Below are 17782 nucleotides of genomic sequence, written 5' to 3'. Positions count from 1 at the left end.
GACTGTTATATAACTTAGTGGGCCTCTAGATTTGAGCAATCCTATTGATGGTTAATTTTTATCTATTTAATGTTGAGTTTTATTTGTTCCTTTATTACTTTTTCTCAATAGCTAGTCTGATCTGAAAAGTTGGTAATACTTGATGATTTCTATAAATTGACTGAAGTTATCAGTAGTTTGCCAGGATTAATGTGCTTTGGGCTCCCAGTGGTACAGATTGGCTCATCACTCCATAAATATTTTCTTAACACGGAAAAAGATTGAATGGCTCTAACGTGAATACGTCTTCACCTGTTTTTGTGTGTGTGTGTGTGTGTGTCATTTGGATATATTTGTATGTTTTTAATTTTCCCCAAGAAGGCGTTCATATCTGCAATTCTTTTCTCCCAGAATGTTCTTGACATAAGCACTTCCATTTTTTTCTCAATAGTCACTTTAATCAGAGAAGCTTTCCTTGACCACTGTATCTAAAAATATGGCTGCTCTGTATCTTCTCTATACTACTTAGCACTGCTTGGGTTTTTTTCTGTTGCCCCTGTCACCAATTGACAGGTAAGTTCAGCCTTCTCCCTGTCATTAGAATGAGGTTCTTGAGTTCATCAACATTATCTGCAAAGCATTTTTTAAGTACATATATGTAGCATATACACTTAGTGAAATGCTTCAGTTTTAAATGTCTATTTTGGGGAAATTTTTCTGGGATTATATCATGTATTTGATAGATTACTGGAGAAGGTGTCCAGCTTGGTTTTGCTATTGGATTTGTCTGTTATTTCTAATTCCTTAAAGCCAAAAACTACTGGCCTGTGATTTTACATAGAAAAATGTTGTCTATCTTTACAGGACAGGAAAACAGCCCTGCAACTATTTGAAAGCATCTATCATTGTCTCCTACATTTGTTTTCTTAAACTGTCATGTTGACTAGTTATTGAAACATATTGGAAATTCAACATTGTTTGTCTACTGTAAGATGCTTTCAGAATTTTTCTTACCATATTCATTACAAACCCAGAAGATGTATTTGACCTTATTTTCAAATAGTGAACTGAAATTCTCATAGGTTGTTTTGTCTGCCCAAGCTAAGCTATCAGTGTCAGAACTAGCATTTGAACTCTTTTTAATATGTGACTTTTCCCCTACCATTGGATCAGGGGTTTGTTGGTTTAGTGAAGCAATTTGTGAGTTGTGGTATTATTTAAGTAGATACTAAAAGTTTAGTTTTAGTGTGATTTCACAGTGGAGAATACAACTGGAGTGCTTATTAGTATTAACTAGTGAAGTATTAACTAGTATTATCCTAGTGAAGCACGTCAGTTATACAGTAACATCCACTGTAGCACTGAATATATTTTAAAAGAATTCGAATTTGAACAAATGTTTGTTTTAATGCAACAATTTGCTGTGCATTTCTTTATATATTATAGGTCAGTAGAATTAAGTTTTAGGTGAATGTCATCTTTCTTACATATGCTTCTTTGCGGGGGGGGGCTTTGGAGATACTTTGCTCTATGAGCTCAAAATTCTACAATCAGAAATGGTTGGCACAGTGTTAAGGTAAGAGTTTAAAGCCTGGGATTGGTGGCCTAAACCAGAGGTTCTCCAACTTAAGTGGCTGTGAATATGTACTTGGGATTTGTTAAGAATCAGGACTCTTATAAAAGGAATTCACTAATTCAGTGAGCTTTAGATGAATATCAGGATTTTGAATTTTATGTATGCATCCTAGAAGATTATGAAACGGCCCTCAGAGGACACTTTAGAATAACTTGAGGGCTGGGAATGTAGCTCAATGGGAGAGTACCTTGCCTGGTACTCATGAAGCCGTGGGCTGGATCCCGAGCACCCGAAATCAATACTATCAGCTTTTAAGGTGGAAGACAAAAACATCATACAGGATTTTTCCTAACAGTCTTCTCATTTGTCCCTGTGTCATCTAGACTTGCACAAAATTCCAGAGTACAAAAGATTGCCCAGTAAATGGAAATAAACTGAACAAATAGGCAGTTCTGAAGAAGCTATTCATTACATGTTCTTTAACAGTGTTATTTTTTTATCATTGTATTTTTTTTTCTTTTAATCAGATAACAATGTGGTAAAGAATTGGTAGAGAGTGCTTGCTGTGTGCATGTGCACATATGCTAGACAAGCACTCTACTGCTGTCTACTGCTTATACATCCAGCCCTTTTTTTTTTTTTTTTTTTTTTTTTTTTTTTTTTTTTTTTTTACTTTGGGACAGAGTCTCATTAAGTTGCCCAAGCTGGCCTCAAACTCATGATCCTCCTGAGTCCATGGGATTACAGGTGTGTGCCAGCCACCTCACCAAGTTGTTTGGGTTTTTTTGTTGAGGTTTAAGGAAATGACTACTGGGTAAGAAAAACCTTATTTCAGACATCAAGTAAGAGTTCAGTGCTTTTTCCTCTAGAAATCTTCATTTAATTAAAGGAGAAGTGAGAACCTGGATTTTTTTTCCCCCCACAGATGCTTTTAATGTGTTACCAAGGACAATTTGATTGTTACTGCCTTTGGGCATTGGTTTTCAAATAACTTGATATAAGATTGAAAACCCTGCCTTTTTTTAATCTTTTCCTTTCACGGGGAATGTTATGACGGAAATTGGAACCCCCCCCCTTTTTTTTTTAAGCCTACTCTTGCATTAGCCACTTTTTTTTCTTTTATCTGAGGAAGCAGCTTGCTGAGGAAAGAAGCTTTTCACCTGGTGAAGTAATACAGGGGTGAACAGGTGCCCAAAACTTTAAGCACCCCTTGTGTGCTTAAAATTTTTCTTTGAAAGTGCTCCAACCTAAAAAAGACCCAGTTGTTGAAAGTGCCTAGGAGTCATAGCTATCGGTTAAAAACATCAGCTTATGGAACCAGTTCATTATGCAGGTCAAGAAAACTCAGATATACCTCTTAATGATAGTCTTTATTTTTGAAATGGAGATATTAGCAGAAAGAAAGGTTTCTAAACCAAAACTAAACAAATAGTTGGTATGAGAGCTGGTATGTGGACCATTGTAGAGCATTTGCCTAGTCCTTGGTTCAGTCCTCAGCACCACAACATTGATATTATGAAAAGCATGTTGATATTTTTGTGATCTCACTTTGAGATTAAGAAAACTCTTTCTAACCTGATACATTGTAGATTTAAATAGGGATTAATAAGTATTTATCTACAGTGCAACTTTCTACATTAGTGTACAATACATTGTTTTTCTTTTGGATTGGTTAAAAGAAATGTATGTGCAATTACATGTTTTTTTCTGATTATTTTACTTGGGTTATAAGCATTGGTTTGCAAACAACCTTTGTGTCTATGCTGATAATCTTTTTGTTTGTTTTTTGTTTATTTTTTAGTGATTCACCTTTGCCAGTCTCATCTCGTGTCTGCTTTGTTAAGTTCCATGATCCAGACTCAGCAGTTGTGGCACAGCATCTGACAAATACTGTATTCGTTGACAGAGCTTTGATAGTCGTACCATATGCAGAAGGTTTGTGCTTTGTTTTAACTACCTGTGTGGGCATCCTAAGATGACCATCTACCTCAGTATAGTTGTAGAATGAGCACTAGTAGCATGTTACAATCTAAGCAATTAACATTTTGAAACCCTTGTTATACTGTAGTACATAATTCTTACTTGCAGTTTTTTTTTAATTCTAATTATTAGAAATCAGGTATTTTTAAAAGAATCTTATCTTTTGCTTTCACATTCATTGAAATCACTCCTAATTGTAACTCTCTGAGATACATCTACTTGGTTAATGTTAGATTTTATGAAAAAGTCCCAAAGGTAAATGGCTAACTCCATGTACACTTAAAAAAAAAGAAAGAAAAAGTCCTTCAAGTGCATGTTGTTTTTGTTTTAAATAAGTGACTAGGTTAGTCTTATTTCCTTGAACTGATAACTTGTGCAAAAACAAACCAAAAAAAAAAAAATCCCACGTTGAATTCCAGTATACCAAGGGTTGCAATGATACTGGTTTTGTGAAAGTTCAAGATTTCCTATAGCTTAGGTGCCAGATGGGCACTGGGTATTTTGTTTTTATGCCAGATTTTCTTGTTCATTCTTGTTATATTTTCTAGAATATCTCTAAATAATAAATTCTTCTCTCTGTTATTTGTGTGTGTGATTTTTGTAGTGGAGAAGGCAAATGCAAAACCCTTCCAGATGACTGAAAAACAGTGGGTCCTCTGCAGCTACAGGGGATTCTAGACATTAACTAAAGGCCAGCAAGCACTCAAGTCCCCCAAGTGTTTTCCTGGTGTAATCATTTGTTAACTACATTTTCTCTCTTTTTACATTTTAGGCTGTTAATTTGACAGAAAAATATGAGCAGGTTTTTTGGATCTAAAAAAGCCACTGTGACAAGACAACACTATTTTAATGCCATTTTGTAAAAATTTCTAAGGCATATTTTATAATTAGTTTGTTCCCAGTGTACTGCTACTTGATTTGCTTTTTGGTAACTATAAATTTTGATCAAAGAAATCACATGATAAAATTAATGGATTTTAAGTTAATAATTTAATTTACTGACCAGGATTTACTTGCTTTCCCCTTTGTTTAATAAACTGGTCAGTGGAAGCAGAATCTTGTTATTGTTGATTTTAGATGCTATTGGATCTTTGAATACAAATGTGAACATTTACACCATACCTTGTAAAAGTTGTGAAATGTCTAAATTTGGAGAAATTGCCTCTGGTTTTCTAAAGAAATTAAGTTATATTCAGAGATGGGTTAAGGCATGCTATTTAATAAGTACATTTATCTCCATAATATTAAATTGTATGGGCTCAATTTTAAGGTTCTTAAAAATAGATAATTTTTGAGTTAGTATGTTTTGGTTAAGCATTTCTTTTATGTCACTTGTGCCTATTATAGGATAAGACTAAATCACCAACAGAAAATTGTTAGAGTTTACAATTCAGGATGAGTAGAATATATATAGGTCTTGAAACAAGGGTCAAACCATGTGAGTAATATGCAAAATGTTTGAGTTAGCCATTAAATTTAAAGAATGCTTATTGGCAAAGTGTTACAGTTCCCAACCCTGGAACATAATACAGTATATCATATAACTGACTTTCATAAATATTTTTAGGTCCCAGTAATTTTTTAGATCTGGTTTTGAAAGTGAGGTTGGGGAATACATAAGAGAATTACAGAAGTATTTAGTTCTGAAATCTATTTTTGCTATATTTAATTATGGTATGATATGCTGTATTCATGTTATCTCCACTAAGTAATTTGATGTATTCAATTCCTTTGTCACCATTCACTCTGGTTTTAGCTCTTACACTTTGGTGTTGGCTCTTGGTCAGTTGTTTTAGAACAATAGACAAAAAGTCTACGGTAAGGAACAAGTCTTAATTGATAAAACATATAGCCAGTTTGGAAGGAACTCTTTGAAGTAATGGATATGGGGGTTATTTAGGTTCCTTTGGTTAATGTTTGTTTCTTTTGTCTGTTTCTTTTTCTTTCATTTCTACACATTCATGCAGTATTTCATGGTTCTATCAAAGCAGCAGTAAAAAAAATACTCTTGACGCATGAAAATTAACTGGTGAGGGGCCTCATTGCTATTTTTAAATTGTAGTTTTATTTTTAAATAGTTTTTTTTTCTTAATCAGAGGATCAGATGCATGACTTTTTTTTTTTTTTAATGGATGCAGATCTTCTATCAGGTGTCTCACAATAAATTCAAGAGGATTTTAGTTGGCCAGAAATGTTGCAAATGCACTAATTTGACTAAGATGTTGATACTTAATATATCCTCTTGAGACATAATTTTGCATGCAAAATTATCCCTTAATCTTTGTAGGTTTGTTAATATTAATGCATAAATGCCCTATATCTAAATGATCTTCTCCCCCTTCCCCTCCATAACTCTTGGTATCTAAATTGATGACAGCTCTGACACAAGCAAGATAACAGTGCTGTGTAGTATACATTTGTTTATATTATCGGCACTTCTCAGTATAGGTGGAAGGAACCATTACCTTTATTTAACAGTGGTTTTTCTTTTTTGTTGTTGTGTTTTACAGTTCTTTTCCCTGGTTCAGCCTGAACTATATACCAGGCCCTGCTGAAAATACCACCCAACAGTTTTCTTCTGCAGCTTATCCAGTTTCTCTTAAGTGCCCTGTACATATTGTATGTTTTATGATGAGATGCAGTTTCTTAATATGTATTACAGAAATACTACTGGTATTTGCAAATATGTAGTTTAATTGTATTATTGAACTCTCATTTTGGGGGCTTGGGCACATTAACAGATTAATCCATCTGTATAGGGCTTTTGCTGTTGGATAGAATTTAAATTGTCTACATAAATATTTGTCTTAGGACCCTTAGATTTCATCTGAATACACAGATTAGGCTTTAAAAACAGACACACATGTCATTTGGGGCATAAGAAGTTTGGCTCAGTTAACTTTTGAACTGACAGTAGCATTTTTTTGGTATGGTTAGCATGGCACATGTTGGAACATAAAGCATTTTACTGTACAGGTAAGGAATGTGCCATGTTGTTTTACCTATTCTCTCTCACTCACTACCACCCCCCACACACACACACACACACACATTCCGTGTGTATTCAGAAACATTCATATTCATGAGTCAGCAAAAGCCCTACGCTTGATTCCAACAGAATATTTCCTTTACATACTTTTCTTCTCTTAATTTTTACAAAATTTGTATGGTAGGTGTAAAAAAAAATCATAGTAACTGTACCATATTATTAACCCCTAAATCAAACTTTTTTTGTCTTGTGTATCTTGATTTTTCTGTGTGCTTTATAGTGAAGCAGCCGACACGAGTCGTTGTTCATAAAACAGCTTTTGAAAGTTGAGAGCACACCCCTGGAGAACCGACTGTGCTTGCTTACGTTTGGTTCATGACTTAAAAATCGAGTACAGGTGATGAAATCTTGGCAGTGTTAACAAAAAAGTAGTGTGTATTGTGCTATTTTTTTTTTACTCTAGAAACTTAACCATTTGTAGACAAAAGGAAACAAATTTTCACACATTGAAGTTTCATTCTGACATAAAATTAATGATAAATAATCATATAGAGATCAAGCTTTATATTTTAGCGAACAATAAGTACTTTCAACAAACTCAGGTGGTGTATCAGGGAGACATTTTCTGGGTGTTTTTGTGTGTTTTCTGTTTTACAAAAAAATGTGTTCTCATGCAAGGATATTTCTCTGCAGGAGTTATTCCTGATGAGACTAAGGCTTTGTCTCTGTTGGCACCAGCAAATGCAGTGGCAGGTCTTCTGCCTGGTGGTGGACTCCTGCCTACACCTAACCCACTTACCCAGGTACTTGATCTCTTGAATTCTGAAAAGATGGAAAGAAACCCAGAACTGTGGATAAAATATATTTTACTTTTTAAGTGCTCTCAATATTCTAGCACATAGAGCAATATCATTTAAAGGACTGTAGTATAATCAAATACTACAGAGACATTCTCCAAAAGTTTGTATTTAAGAACATCCTAAAAATTATAAAATCTTTTATACGTATCTCAAAACAACCTATTAGTAATTGTGGCAGCGATGGGGTGATCTTCCTCAGTATTAACATTTGAGAACATGCCATTACAAATTTGTTCATTTGATCCAGGAAGGAAAATAAAGCTGAAGTTCAAACTGCTTAAATGAAGCTTTCAATTGCCCTTTGATTTTTTTGCTGTTATTGTGGGGTTGGGATTCTTAAGAAGGTGGCTTGAAAATGAAATTGAAATCTGGATTGGGATGTTTGCTTTGAGGAAAGTAAAGTTGATTAGAATAATGATTCTAACTGGTAATGCTTTAAGAAGCATATTAAGAACTAATAGGCACTCTGAATTTATTTTACTTTTTTGAATTCAGAACTTCATGCATGATGGGGAAATGCTCTACCACTGAGCTGCATCACCAGCCAGAAAGGCATTGAAATGTCTATATTTTAACTACTCCAAGATATTATACAGGGCTTTTAAAAATAATAGTGAATGATGTGCCACAACTAGAAATTTATAAAAATATCCTATCATGTCATCTTTCCTGTATAAATAATTGGTTCTGTTAACTGTAGAATATGGAATCATGGAAAAGATCAGTATCTTCTGGATTTTAGATATAAATTTGATTAGTACTTAGCTTCTTGGCTTTGGTTTTGTAGTTTTGTTTGTCTTGCCTATGGGACGATAAATGGGTAATTTCTGTGTCTTTTGGTGTATAAAATTTTATGTAATAATTATTAGTATTAACAAAGCATTTCACCTGTACTTAGTAAATACTTAAATTACAGAGTTGGATGATTTGTATTGACCAGATAGTATATGAAACTAGATGAACTTTAAGCACAGTTCTTGTGGAGAAAGATTGCTTCTAAAGTTTCAGAATTTTACAAGATTTTTGTCTGTTTAAATTACGGGCTAATTGGAATTAGGCAGGAAATAGAACCACATAGTAATTTGAATAGGGAAAATTTAATATAAAATAATAATAACTATTAGGGAAGCAGTAGGGGAAATCTAATGAATACAGGAATCATAGTATGAGAAACACTGCTGAGGCAGAAATACAAGGAAGAAGCATATTTAGACCATAGGACTTAGACTCCTGTACAGATTTAGATGTCTGAAAGGGTAGTGATTTTCCTGGATTCCCGTAGAACAAACCAGGAAGCTATTCAAGGAGACGGCACTAAACTATATGGGAGGTAAAGGCCACTGAGTATCCCACATGACACTGTACGAATAATCAAGAGACACAAGAATTACTGCCTCAGTATCCTTCCAGCATTCTTAATAGGGCAGTCAGTCATTCAAGAAGAAATGAGTGGCGTCTCAAGTAGCACAAAACACAGCACTTAAAGTAAGTGCTAACCAGTGGTATAAGGAACAAAAAAAGCCTTAATGAACAAAACTTGAATATTTACAGATTGGCGCCGTTCCATTGGCTGCTTTGGGAGCTCCTACTCTTGATCCTGCTCTTGCTGCACTTGGGCTTCCTGGAGCAAACTTGAACTCTCAGGTACAACCTCTTATTCTATTTTTTGGCCTACTTTTCTAAAAAGTTTGTTTTATTAACTGTTCATTTGCATTTCACAAGCAGGGGTTTAAAGTAGAAAATAGATGTGTAGGTAGTTAACACAAAAATCAGTATGTCATGCAGTCAGTAACTGGGACATGCTTTTTTTTGGTACCAGGATTTGAACTCAGGGACACTGAACCATTGAGCCACAACCCCAGCTCTATTTTGTATTTGAACTCATGATCCTCCTCTCAGCCTCCCAAGCCTCTGGGATTACAGGTGTGCGCCACCACGCCCAGCTGATTGGGACATACTTTCATAAGTTATTTTCCTCTTGCAAATTTTTGGGTTTTGTTTCAGTTTGATGTGTTTTATTTTTTCATTGAAATTTAGCTTTTTTTAAAAAAAAAAAATCCTTGTTTTGTAGCAATCTTTTAATACTAAGAAGTTGGAGTTTTATTATGTGTGTATTTAAAATGTTCATTTCCTCTTAAAACAATCAAGAAGTAGTTCTGTAAAATCTAAATTGTTAGCTTTCACTCTTCATATAACTTGTTAAAGCCGTTCTATTCAGTACAGTAGCCACTAAAAAATACACTGCCACCTGTCTTTATTTTTTTAATGTGGATTATAAAAAAATTAATGTGTAGCTTGTGTTTTATTCTGTTTGTTAGCATCATGCATAGAGCATGTTACTTTTTATAGGTTTGACAAAATTGCCCCAGTGCATTTCAGTGTACTGAGAAAATAAATAGCATCATTATTTGTTGCATGTATTCTTTACTAATTTTTTGTTTTTTGCAGTCTCTTGCCGCAGATCAGTTGCTGAAGCTTATGAGCACTGTTGATCCCAAGTAAGGGTTTTGTTTGTTTCCATTGATGATAGTGTGTGTGAATGTCTAGTGTATCATTATTTTTGATAGAAGTACATATGTTACATAATGTTTTCTAGAAATGAGGGAAATCTAGAAGTAAACCCACATATTAAGGGTTTTATTTTAGTGTAATGTGGGTCTTTCATAATAAATGTAAATGGCTTACACCAGGATAATAACATAAAAAAGTATCCTAGAGTCAAACACAGTGGTGCACATCTGTAATCCCAGCCACTCAGGAAGATAAGGCAGAAGGCACGTTTGAGGCCAGCCTCAGCAACTTAACCAGACCCTGCATCAAAAAGGATCAGGGCCGTAGCTCAGTGGTAAAGTGCTGCTAAGTTTAATCCCCAGTAATCCTCCCACCTCCCCCTACTTAAAGTATGTGAGTCCCTTCATGGCACTTATGCTGTAGTCGGGAGGAAGGGCATTGATATTTTATTATAATAAAGCATGTGCATTCAACTAGGGAAAGGACAGAGATGTTTAGTTTAGGGAACTTACTATAAAGGGAAAACTTAGTTTGAAGATCAAAGGCTATCCCTGCGGATAGTAGGACTTAAAGAAGCAAAGCTGAAGGGAAAACTATCCCAAAGCAAAGTCATGCAAGTTGCATAATCAATAGCTCACACATTCTTTGGGGATTTTGATAAATGCTGTTCAAGCTACATAAATGAAATTGTTTCTTCTTAATTTGGTAAAACTCATTACCAGGAAGTGGAAGAATATGGTGGAAGGGAAGACAGAATCTTTTAGTGAGTGACCTTTTCTCTGATAGTTAAAATTCAAACGGGGCCAGATGCAGTGGCAAACTCATGTATCTCAGCGGCTTAGGAGGCTGAGGCAGGAGGAACATGAATTCAAAGCCAACCTCAGCAACACAGCAAGGCCCTAAGTAACTCAGTGAGACCCTTACTGTAAATAAACTATGAAAAAGGGCTGAGGATGTGGCTCAGTGGTTAAGTTCCCCTGGGCTCAATCCCCCGTACCACTGCCCCCCTCCCAATTCAAACATGTACCCACCATCCAACTTAAAATGTCACCAATACATTGAAGTTCTTTCTTTATCTATTTTATATGACATTTCCCACCATTTCCTCAAATCTACAGTACTAAATTGGTGTCTAATTTTTTTTAACATGTATGAACCACTAAGGACCATCTTTAGATCTTTAGCCTTCCCTTGATTTTTTTTTTTGTGTGTGTGTGTGTGTGTGTGTGTGTGTGTGTGTGTAACTGGAAATTGAACCCAGGGGCTCTCAATAACTGAGCCACATAACCAGCCCTTGTTATATTTTATTTCGAGACAGGCTCTCACTGAGTTACAGAGGTTGGTTTTGAATTTGTGATATGTCTTACCCTCCTAAGCCACTGGGATTATAGGCATGCACCACTGCACTTAGCTCCAGTCAGAATGTCATGTGTAACTTTGATGGGCCATTGTCCATTGCCTCAGTTTCTCCCCATTTGTAAACTTAAAAGTTAAAGCCCAACAAAGATATTGTAGAATTCTTTTAAATAAAAGTTTTTGGTTCTCAGCATTTCCATATTCAAAATTATTTATGGGAAGTTAATGTTCAGCAAGAATAAAAAGGTATTTTACTATTCCAGAATTCCAGATCTGTGTGAATCATTAAAATAGAGATGTCTATTATAAATATTCAAAACCATGCTGCTATATATCATTTATTAAGGTTATGGAATCCCCCCACCCTTTTTTTTTATTATTATTATTTTATTGTTGGTTGTTCAAAACATTACATAGTTCTTAATATACCATATTTCACAGATTGATTCAAGTGGGTTATGAACTCCCATTTTTACCCCGTATACAGATTGCTGTCACATCAGTTACATTTCCATTGATTTACAAATTGCCTTTCTAGTGACTGATGTATTCTGCTGTCTATCCCATTCTCCACTGTCCCCCCTCCCCTCCCCTCCCCTCCCCTTCTCTCTCTCCATCCCCTCTACTATAAATCGTTTCTTCCACTTATATAATTTTTCTCCTACTCCTCCTTTCCTCTTATATGTAATTGTGTATAACCCTGAGGCTCACCTTCCAATTCCATACAATTTCCCTTAACTCTCCCTTTCCCTCCCGCCTATCATCCCTGTTTAATGTTAATCTTCTTCTCCAGCTCTTCGTCTCTACCCTGTCCTTGGTTACTCCCCTTATATCAAAGAAGACATTTGACATTTGTTTTTTAAGGATTGGCTAGCTTCACTTAGCATAATCTGCTCTAATGCCATCCATTTCCCTCCAAATTCTATGATTGTGTCATTTCTTATTGCAGAGTAATACTCCATTGTGTATAAATGCCACATTTTTTAATCCATTCATCTATTGAAGGGCTTCTAGGTTGGTTCCACAATCTTGCTATCGTGAATTGTGCTGCCATGAACATCGATATAGCAGTGTCCCTGTAGCATGCTCTTGTTAGGTCTTTAGGGAATAGACCGAGAAGGGGAATAGCTGGGTCAAATGGTGGTTCCATTCCCAGCTTTCCAAGAAATCTCCATACTGCTTTCCAAATTGGCTGCACCATTTTGCAGTCCCACCAACAATGCGTGGACCAATGGTACAGAATAGAAGACACAGTAACCAATCCGCAAAACTACAACTATCTTATATTTGATAAAGGGGCTAAAAGCATGCAATGGAGGAAGGATAGCATCTTCAACAAATGGTGCTGGGAAAACTGGAAAACCATTTGCATCAAAATGAAACTGAATCCCTTTCTCTCGCCATGCACAAAAGTTAACTCAAAATGGATCAAGGAGCTCAATATTAAATCAGAGACAGGGCGTCTGATAGAAGAAAAAGTTGGCTATGAACTACATACTGTGGGGGCAGGCTCCAAATTCCTCAATAGGACACCCATAGCGCAAGAGTTAACAACCAGAATCAACAAATGGGACTTACCCCCACCCTTTTTTTCAAGGAATAGTTTACTGAAATTATGTTACATGAAACTAAAGTATACTACTTATTTTATAAGTGTACGGTTGAATTTTAAAATATTTCTATCCTCGGTTCTTCTTTGTGTTTTAGGTTGAATCATGTAGCTGCTGGTCTGGTTTCACCAAATCTGAAATCAGATACTTCTAGTAAAGAAATAGAGGAAGCTATGAAAAGAGTACGTGAAGCACAGTCCTTGATTTCTGCTGCTATAGAACCAGGTAAAATATTTTTATGCAATTTTTTTGGAAATTAAACTAATATTCTTGACAAATGATAATGGCCTGCATGTAAAAATGTGTTGAATAATACTCTAGTTGTTTTTGTTTTTGTTTTTGTTTTTTTGATGTTTGCAAATTCTGATAAATAAAAGATCATGTAATGGAGTGCCACCCAGGCATATTTGGAAATATCTGGAGAAATTTCTGGTTGTCACACTGGTACCAACTGCATTTAGTAAGTAGAGATTGAAATGTCGCTAGACCTACTACAGTAAACAGGAGTCCCACATACTACAACACTGAACCATTCCAAAATGTCAGCAGTGCCTAGGATTAAGTAATACCTGGTATAATATTTTGGTTGTTATTAATCATTTTTATTTGTCTAGGTTGGTATAGCCTAATCAGAAGAGCCTATGAAATGCTTCTATCTTTTGTTTGAAGAAAAATCATTTGTCAGATTCTTTTTTTTTTTTTTTTTAAGTTCTAAATGGACCTCTATTTTATTTATTTATATGTAGTACTGAGAATCGAACACAGTGCCTCACACATGCTAGGCAAATGCTCTGCCATTGAGCCACAGCCCAGGCTCCTAGATTATCTTTTAATCAATTAAATTTTCAGTAAGTAGCCAAGGCCACAAGGAAAGCAATAGAAGCTTTGGATACGCAGATAGTTTTGTGTAACTCAGAACTCTTGGGCACTTGTCCTCTAAACTGCTTTTAGTTGAAAACTCATGAGTAAAATGGTTTATAAATTATTTTTTTCTAAGATTTTTGGGAATTTATTGATTGGATCCTGTTAATTGAGGGTCCTAAATGTGAAAGAGGAACTTATTGTCACTTTAATGATAATCCACATATGAAAACTGCAGTGCTTTTATTTTGCTCTTTAAAGTAAGCTAGGCAAAATGGCACACACCTTTAATCTGGTGACTCAGAAGGATCACAATTTCAAGGCCAGGTTAGCAAGACCCTGTTTCAGAGTTTAAAGAATAAAAGGACTGGGGATGTGGCTCACTGGTAGAGTCCTCCTGGGTTCCGTACTCAGTTTTGCCCCCCAGAAAAGAAAAACACCTGAAAATTAAAGCAAACATTAATCTGACTGATTATAGCTGTATTTCTGAAGAAATCTCAAAAAGGAAAAAAGGACTCAAACCTTCTAAAGAACAAATCAGAAATCGCCTATGAATGTGAAAGATAACCCTTTTTATTGATTTGTACAAAATACCTTCACAGCCTTCTAATTGTGGCAAGTAAGATAGTAAAGGGAACTGTTAGCTGAGAATCAGAAATCTAATAATAAAGATCCATCAAAAGCCTAAATTATTTGTGTCACTTCATTATGAAATGATCACTTGTGACATAAGTATATATGTTAAAGCTGAAAATTAAAGTAATAAGTAAATAAAATTAAAGTAATAAGAAAATTCTTTGAATAACTCTTGAATGGGAGTAATTTTTCTGTTAGATTATTTCTAATATTGGTTCCTTTTTTTTCTTTTTTTTTAATTTAAAAAAAAATCCAGATAAGAAAGAAGAAAAAAGAAGGCATTCAAGATCAAGATCACGTTCTAGGAGGAGGCGGACTCCCTCATCTTCTAGACACAGGTTAGATTGCTTTTTGAAGTCAGTTATATCTTTTACAGGGGTAGTTTCTGTATTTCTGAATTTGATGTTTGCGGACTAGTTCCTGGTTAAAGTACATTTTGGTAACCATTCCTATTAACAGTATATGAATGAGTTCTCACACATATAAAGTGAGGAAAGATATGAATTAAATCTATGGCTCATACTGTTAAACTCAAAAATGTGTGGGTGGTCAGAAAGCCTTGGGACTTGAACATCAAAATGACTTGGTACTGTTTAAAGATCACTGGACTTGAAACTTTCGAATTGAACTCTAGTTATAACTTTTCTGAAACTTTTAAATTGGAAGGTGACTTGAGTAACCTGCGTATATCTAATGTATGAATATTTGCAAGTGATAACTTGCTATTTTTTATATTTTATGAATTACTGGATAAACCAGTTGATAGTATCATTCTCTCACTTAACTAGAGTAATACTAAATTTGTTCTTTTTTCCATATGACTTCCCTCTATAAGTATATTGGGTCTCTACAGTCCAGTTTTCAGAATCCTTTACACTTATAAACAACTGGAGACAGTGGTTTTGGTTTTACTGCTTTGCAAATCTGTAATGTTTAGCTTAAAAGAAGACAATTTATTAATAAGTGCCAAAATTTGACAGGTGATAGTTTCTATAAAGGTAATTGCCATATGGAACTGAAACCATAATAATGAACTTTTTGTAAAATTCTTTTAACTTAATAGTTATCTCTCAGACTTTGAATAGAACTTTTCCGCAAGCTTAATCTTTACAAGAAGGCAAAGGCAGCTAATTCAACTCAGTCATACAAGTGCTTCTTGATACACCATTGTACTTTAATCAGCATCAGTAGTGATTATGCATACTTTAAATATTACTCAAGAATTAATAATACTACTGCTTTAGCAGTATTCAAAGAACTAGATGTAATAAAATTAATAATTTTCACTGTTTCATCAAATCATCCTTATTAGAAGCAGCATTATCTTTCTTTTACAAGTTTATACAGAAGTGCCAATGATTGGTACAGTACATTTGCCATTACTTTGATTTGTGACAAGAAAATGCCAGTACCTTGCCTTATGCTATTGCATCATTAGTGCAAATATCAAGACAATGAAAAAAATTATTACTATTTTGAAAATAATTTTGACCATGTGGACCCCAAAAAAGGGTTTCATAAATCATACTTTCTGAAACATTGCATTTGATGACTTACCACCAACCATTTCAGCCATTCTTTATTTTACCTAAACTCCCTGTTCAAGTTACCTTAATTATATTCTAGTCTAAGCCCTGGCAGGGTAGTACTTAAAATTGTGATATTCAAAATAAATAAAAAATAATAAAATTGTGATATTCCAATTGTCAATTATTTCAGCTAATTTTCAGATTTAGTACCACTTGGTTCTTATATCCTTGTGGCTTTTTCTTTTGAAACCTAGTTCATACCATGTCTATAGTATCTTCATGGTTTATTTTAGAAGTGTTCTGTGTGATGTCTTCTATTCCCTGTCGCCCAACTTCTCCCTGACCATCTCATTCTTAGAGATGGTAATGAGAAACTTCCACTTTATTAATGATAAAGAAGACCACAGAATAGCTTTCAGTTTATTTCCTAGTCAGTGTGACATATCTTTCCACACATTGTCATTTTCCACTTCAGAACAGTTATGAAACTTCTTGCCTTACCAATGTTTTCTTTATGCCTTTATGTGTTGGCTCATCATGTTCCTTCTTCTCTAATAATACTGTTTCTTATATCTTCACTTCCCTTTGAGGAACTTCTTTCTGAAAGATATGGCTTAAATTCTACTGTTTATGTGAAGTGTTGGTACTACTCAACTATCTTAACCTTCCAAGACAGTGCTCTCTCATAGTCTGATCTCTAATACAATATATCTTTTACTGGGATTACCATAATTTGTTTTCTAAATCATATTCTTAAAATTGAGAATCTATATCTTTTCCTTCTCCTTTCTCATTCTTTCTCAGTTAAGAACTCTAGCAGCTTTATTCCTATGTACTAAATACTATGACTCTTAAATTTTAATAATGATGTACTTTTGCTACTGAAAAACAGTATTGAAACATTTCTCTGAATTCAGCTGCTTATAATATAACATAATTATTGTGAGTACAGTATCTTAGGCTTTTTTGTTTTTGTTTTGTTTCATTTTGTTTCTTGAGACAGAGTGTTACTTGTGCCCAGGCTGGCTTCAGACTCCGGGGATCAAGTGATCCTCCTGATGCCTGGACTCTAGGTGTGTGCCACCATGCCTAATATATCTTAAGCATTTTAATTATCGTGACTTTCAGCAAGCCTCTTTGTTTACACATTTGGTATACTTATCTCTAAATTTCCTGATACTTAAATAAGTACAGTAAAAGTGTCTCTTGCAATATGTTGGCCTTGAAAAGTAATTGTTTTAGGCTCTAGTGATTTGATAGATTGTTGCAGTACCTCTGTTTCTTAGATTTTTCAAAATTTATTAAATCTGTGTGTTTAGAAAGTTTTAAAAATGCTCTTGTAGTATTCAGTATTGCTTTCTGTGTACATTATAGGTAGGGAAAAAAAGGCTTAACTTGGTTATTGAAAATGTTTTACACATTTGCTTAAAGCTAGAATGTTAAGATGAGATGTACTTAATTCTAACAACATTAATTTTTTGTTTTCCAGAATTTTTAAATCTTTTTAGAATAAAATGGTAATTCTGATGTTTCATAAACTAATTATTTCCCTCACAATTGTTCTTAGTACCTTAAGTCAGTTACTGTAGTAATTGACTAGGGGTACGCTAGTGAATAAATGTGACATATTTCCCCTGTCCTTCTGGAGGTTACAGAAAAGTAGATAAACATTTAAAAATTTCTTGGGATATGGAGGTATTATTATAAGAGATTCAAGGATGGCTGCAAATAAGTGTTACAAATAGAAGTTAATTGTGAGTTTAATAAGGTGGTACTAATGTTTTTTTCTTAATATTTTGTTTTAGTTGTAGTTGGACAAAATACCTTTATTTTACTTTTATGTGGTGCTGAAGATCGAACCTAGTGCCTTGCATGTGCTAGGCAAGCACTCTACC

The 17782-nt window shown here is 34.5% G+C and overlaps 1 protein-coding gene across 7 annotated transcripts in view; it reads left to right on the top strand.

Moving 5' to 3' along the window:
* Positions 1 to 17782, top strand: part of SRSF11 (serine and arginine rich splicing factor 11) — a 36783-nt gene that overhangs the window by 11471 nt on the left and 7530 nt on the right. For 6 of the 7 annotated variants that reach the window (XM_081307490.1, XM_081307491.1, XM_081307492.1 and 3 more), the window contains 6 exons: positions 3357 to 3490; positions 7218 to 7327; positions 8936 to 9028; positions 9833 to 9882; positions 12959 to 13086; positions 14615 to 14696. In XM_081307490.1, the coding sequence (XP_081163616.1) occupies positions 3357 to 3490; positions 7218 to 7327; positions 8936 to 9028; positions 9833 to 9882; positions 12959 to 13086; positions 14615 to 14696 (597 nt within the window). Of the gene's footprint in view, positions 1 to 3356; positions 3491 to 6882; positions 6922 to 7217; positions 7328 to 8935; positions 9029 to 9832; positions 9883 to 12958; positions 13087 to 14614; positions 14697 to 17782 lie in introns of those variants that run through there. The other variant, XM_081307495.1, reaches the window with a different exon arrangement.

This window comes from Spermophilus citellus, assembly GCF_964194105.1.
Source record: "Spermophilus citellus genome assembly, chromosome: 9".
NCBI lineage: Eukaryota > Metazoa > Chordata > Mammalia > Rodentia > Sciuridae > Spermophilus > Spermophilus citellus.
Note: the sequence above shows the minus strand (reverse complement) of the source record. Positions and strands in the feature narration are given on the sequence as shown.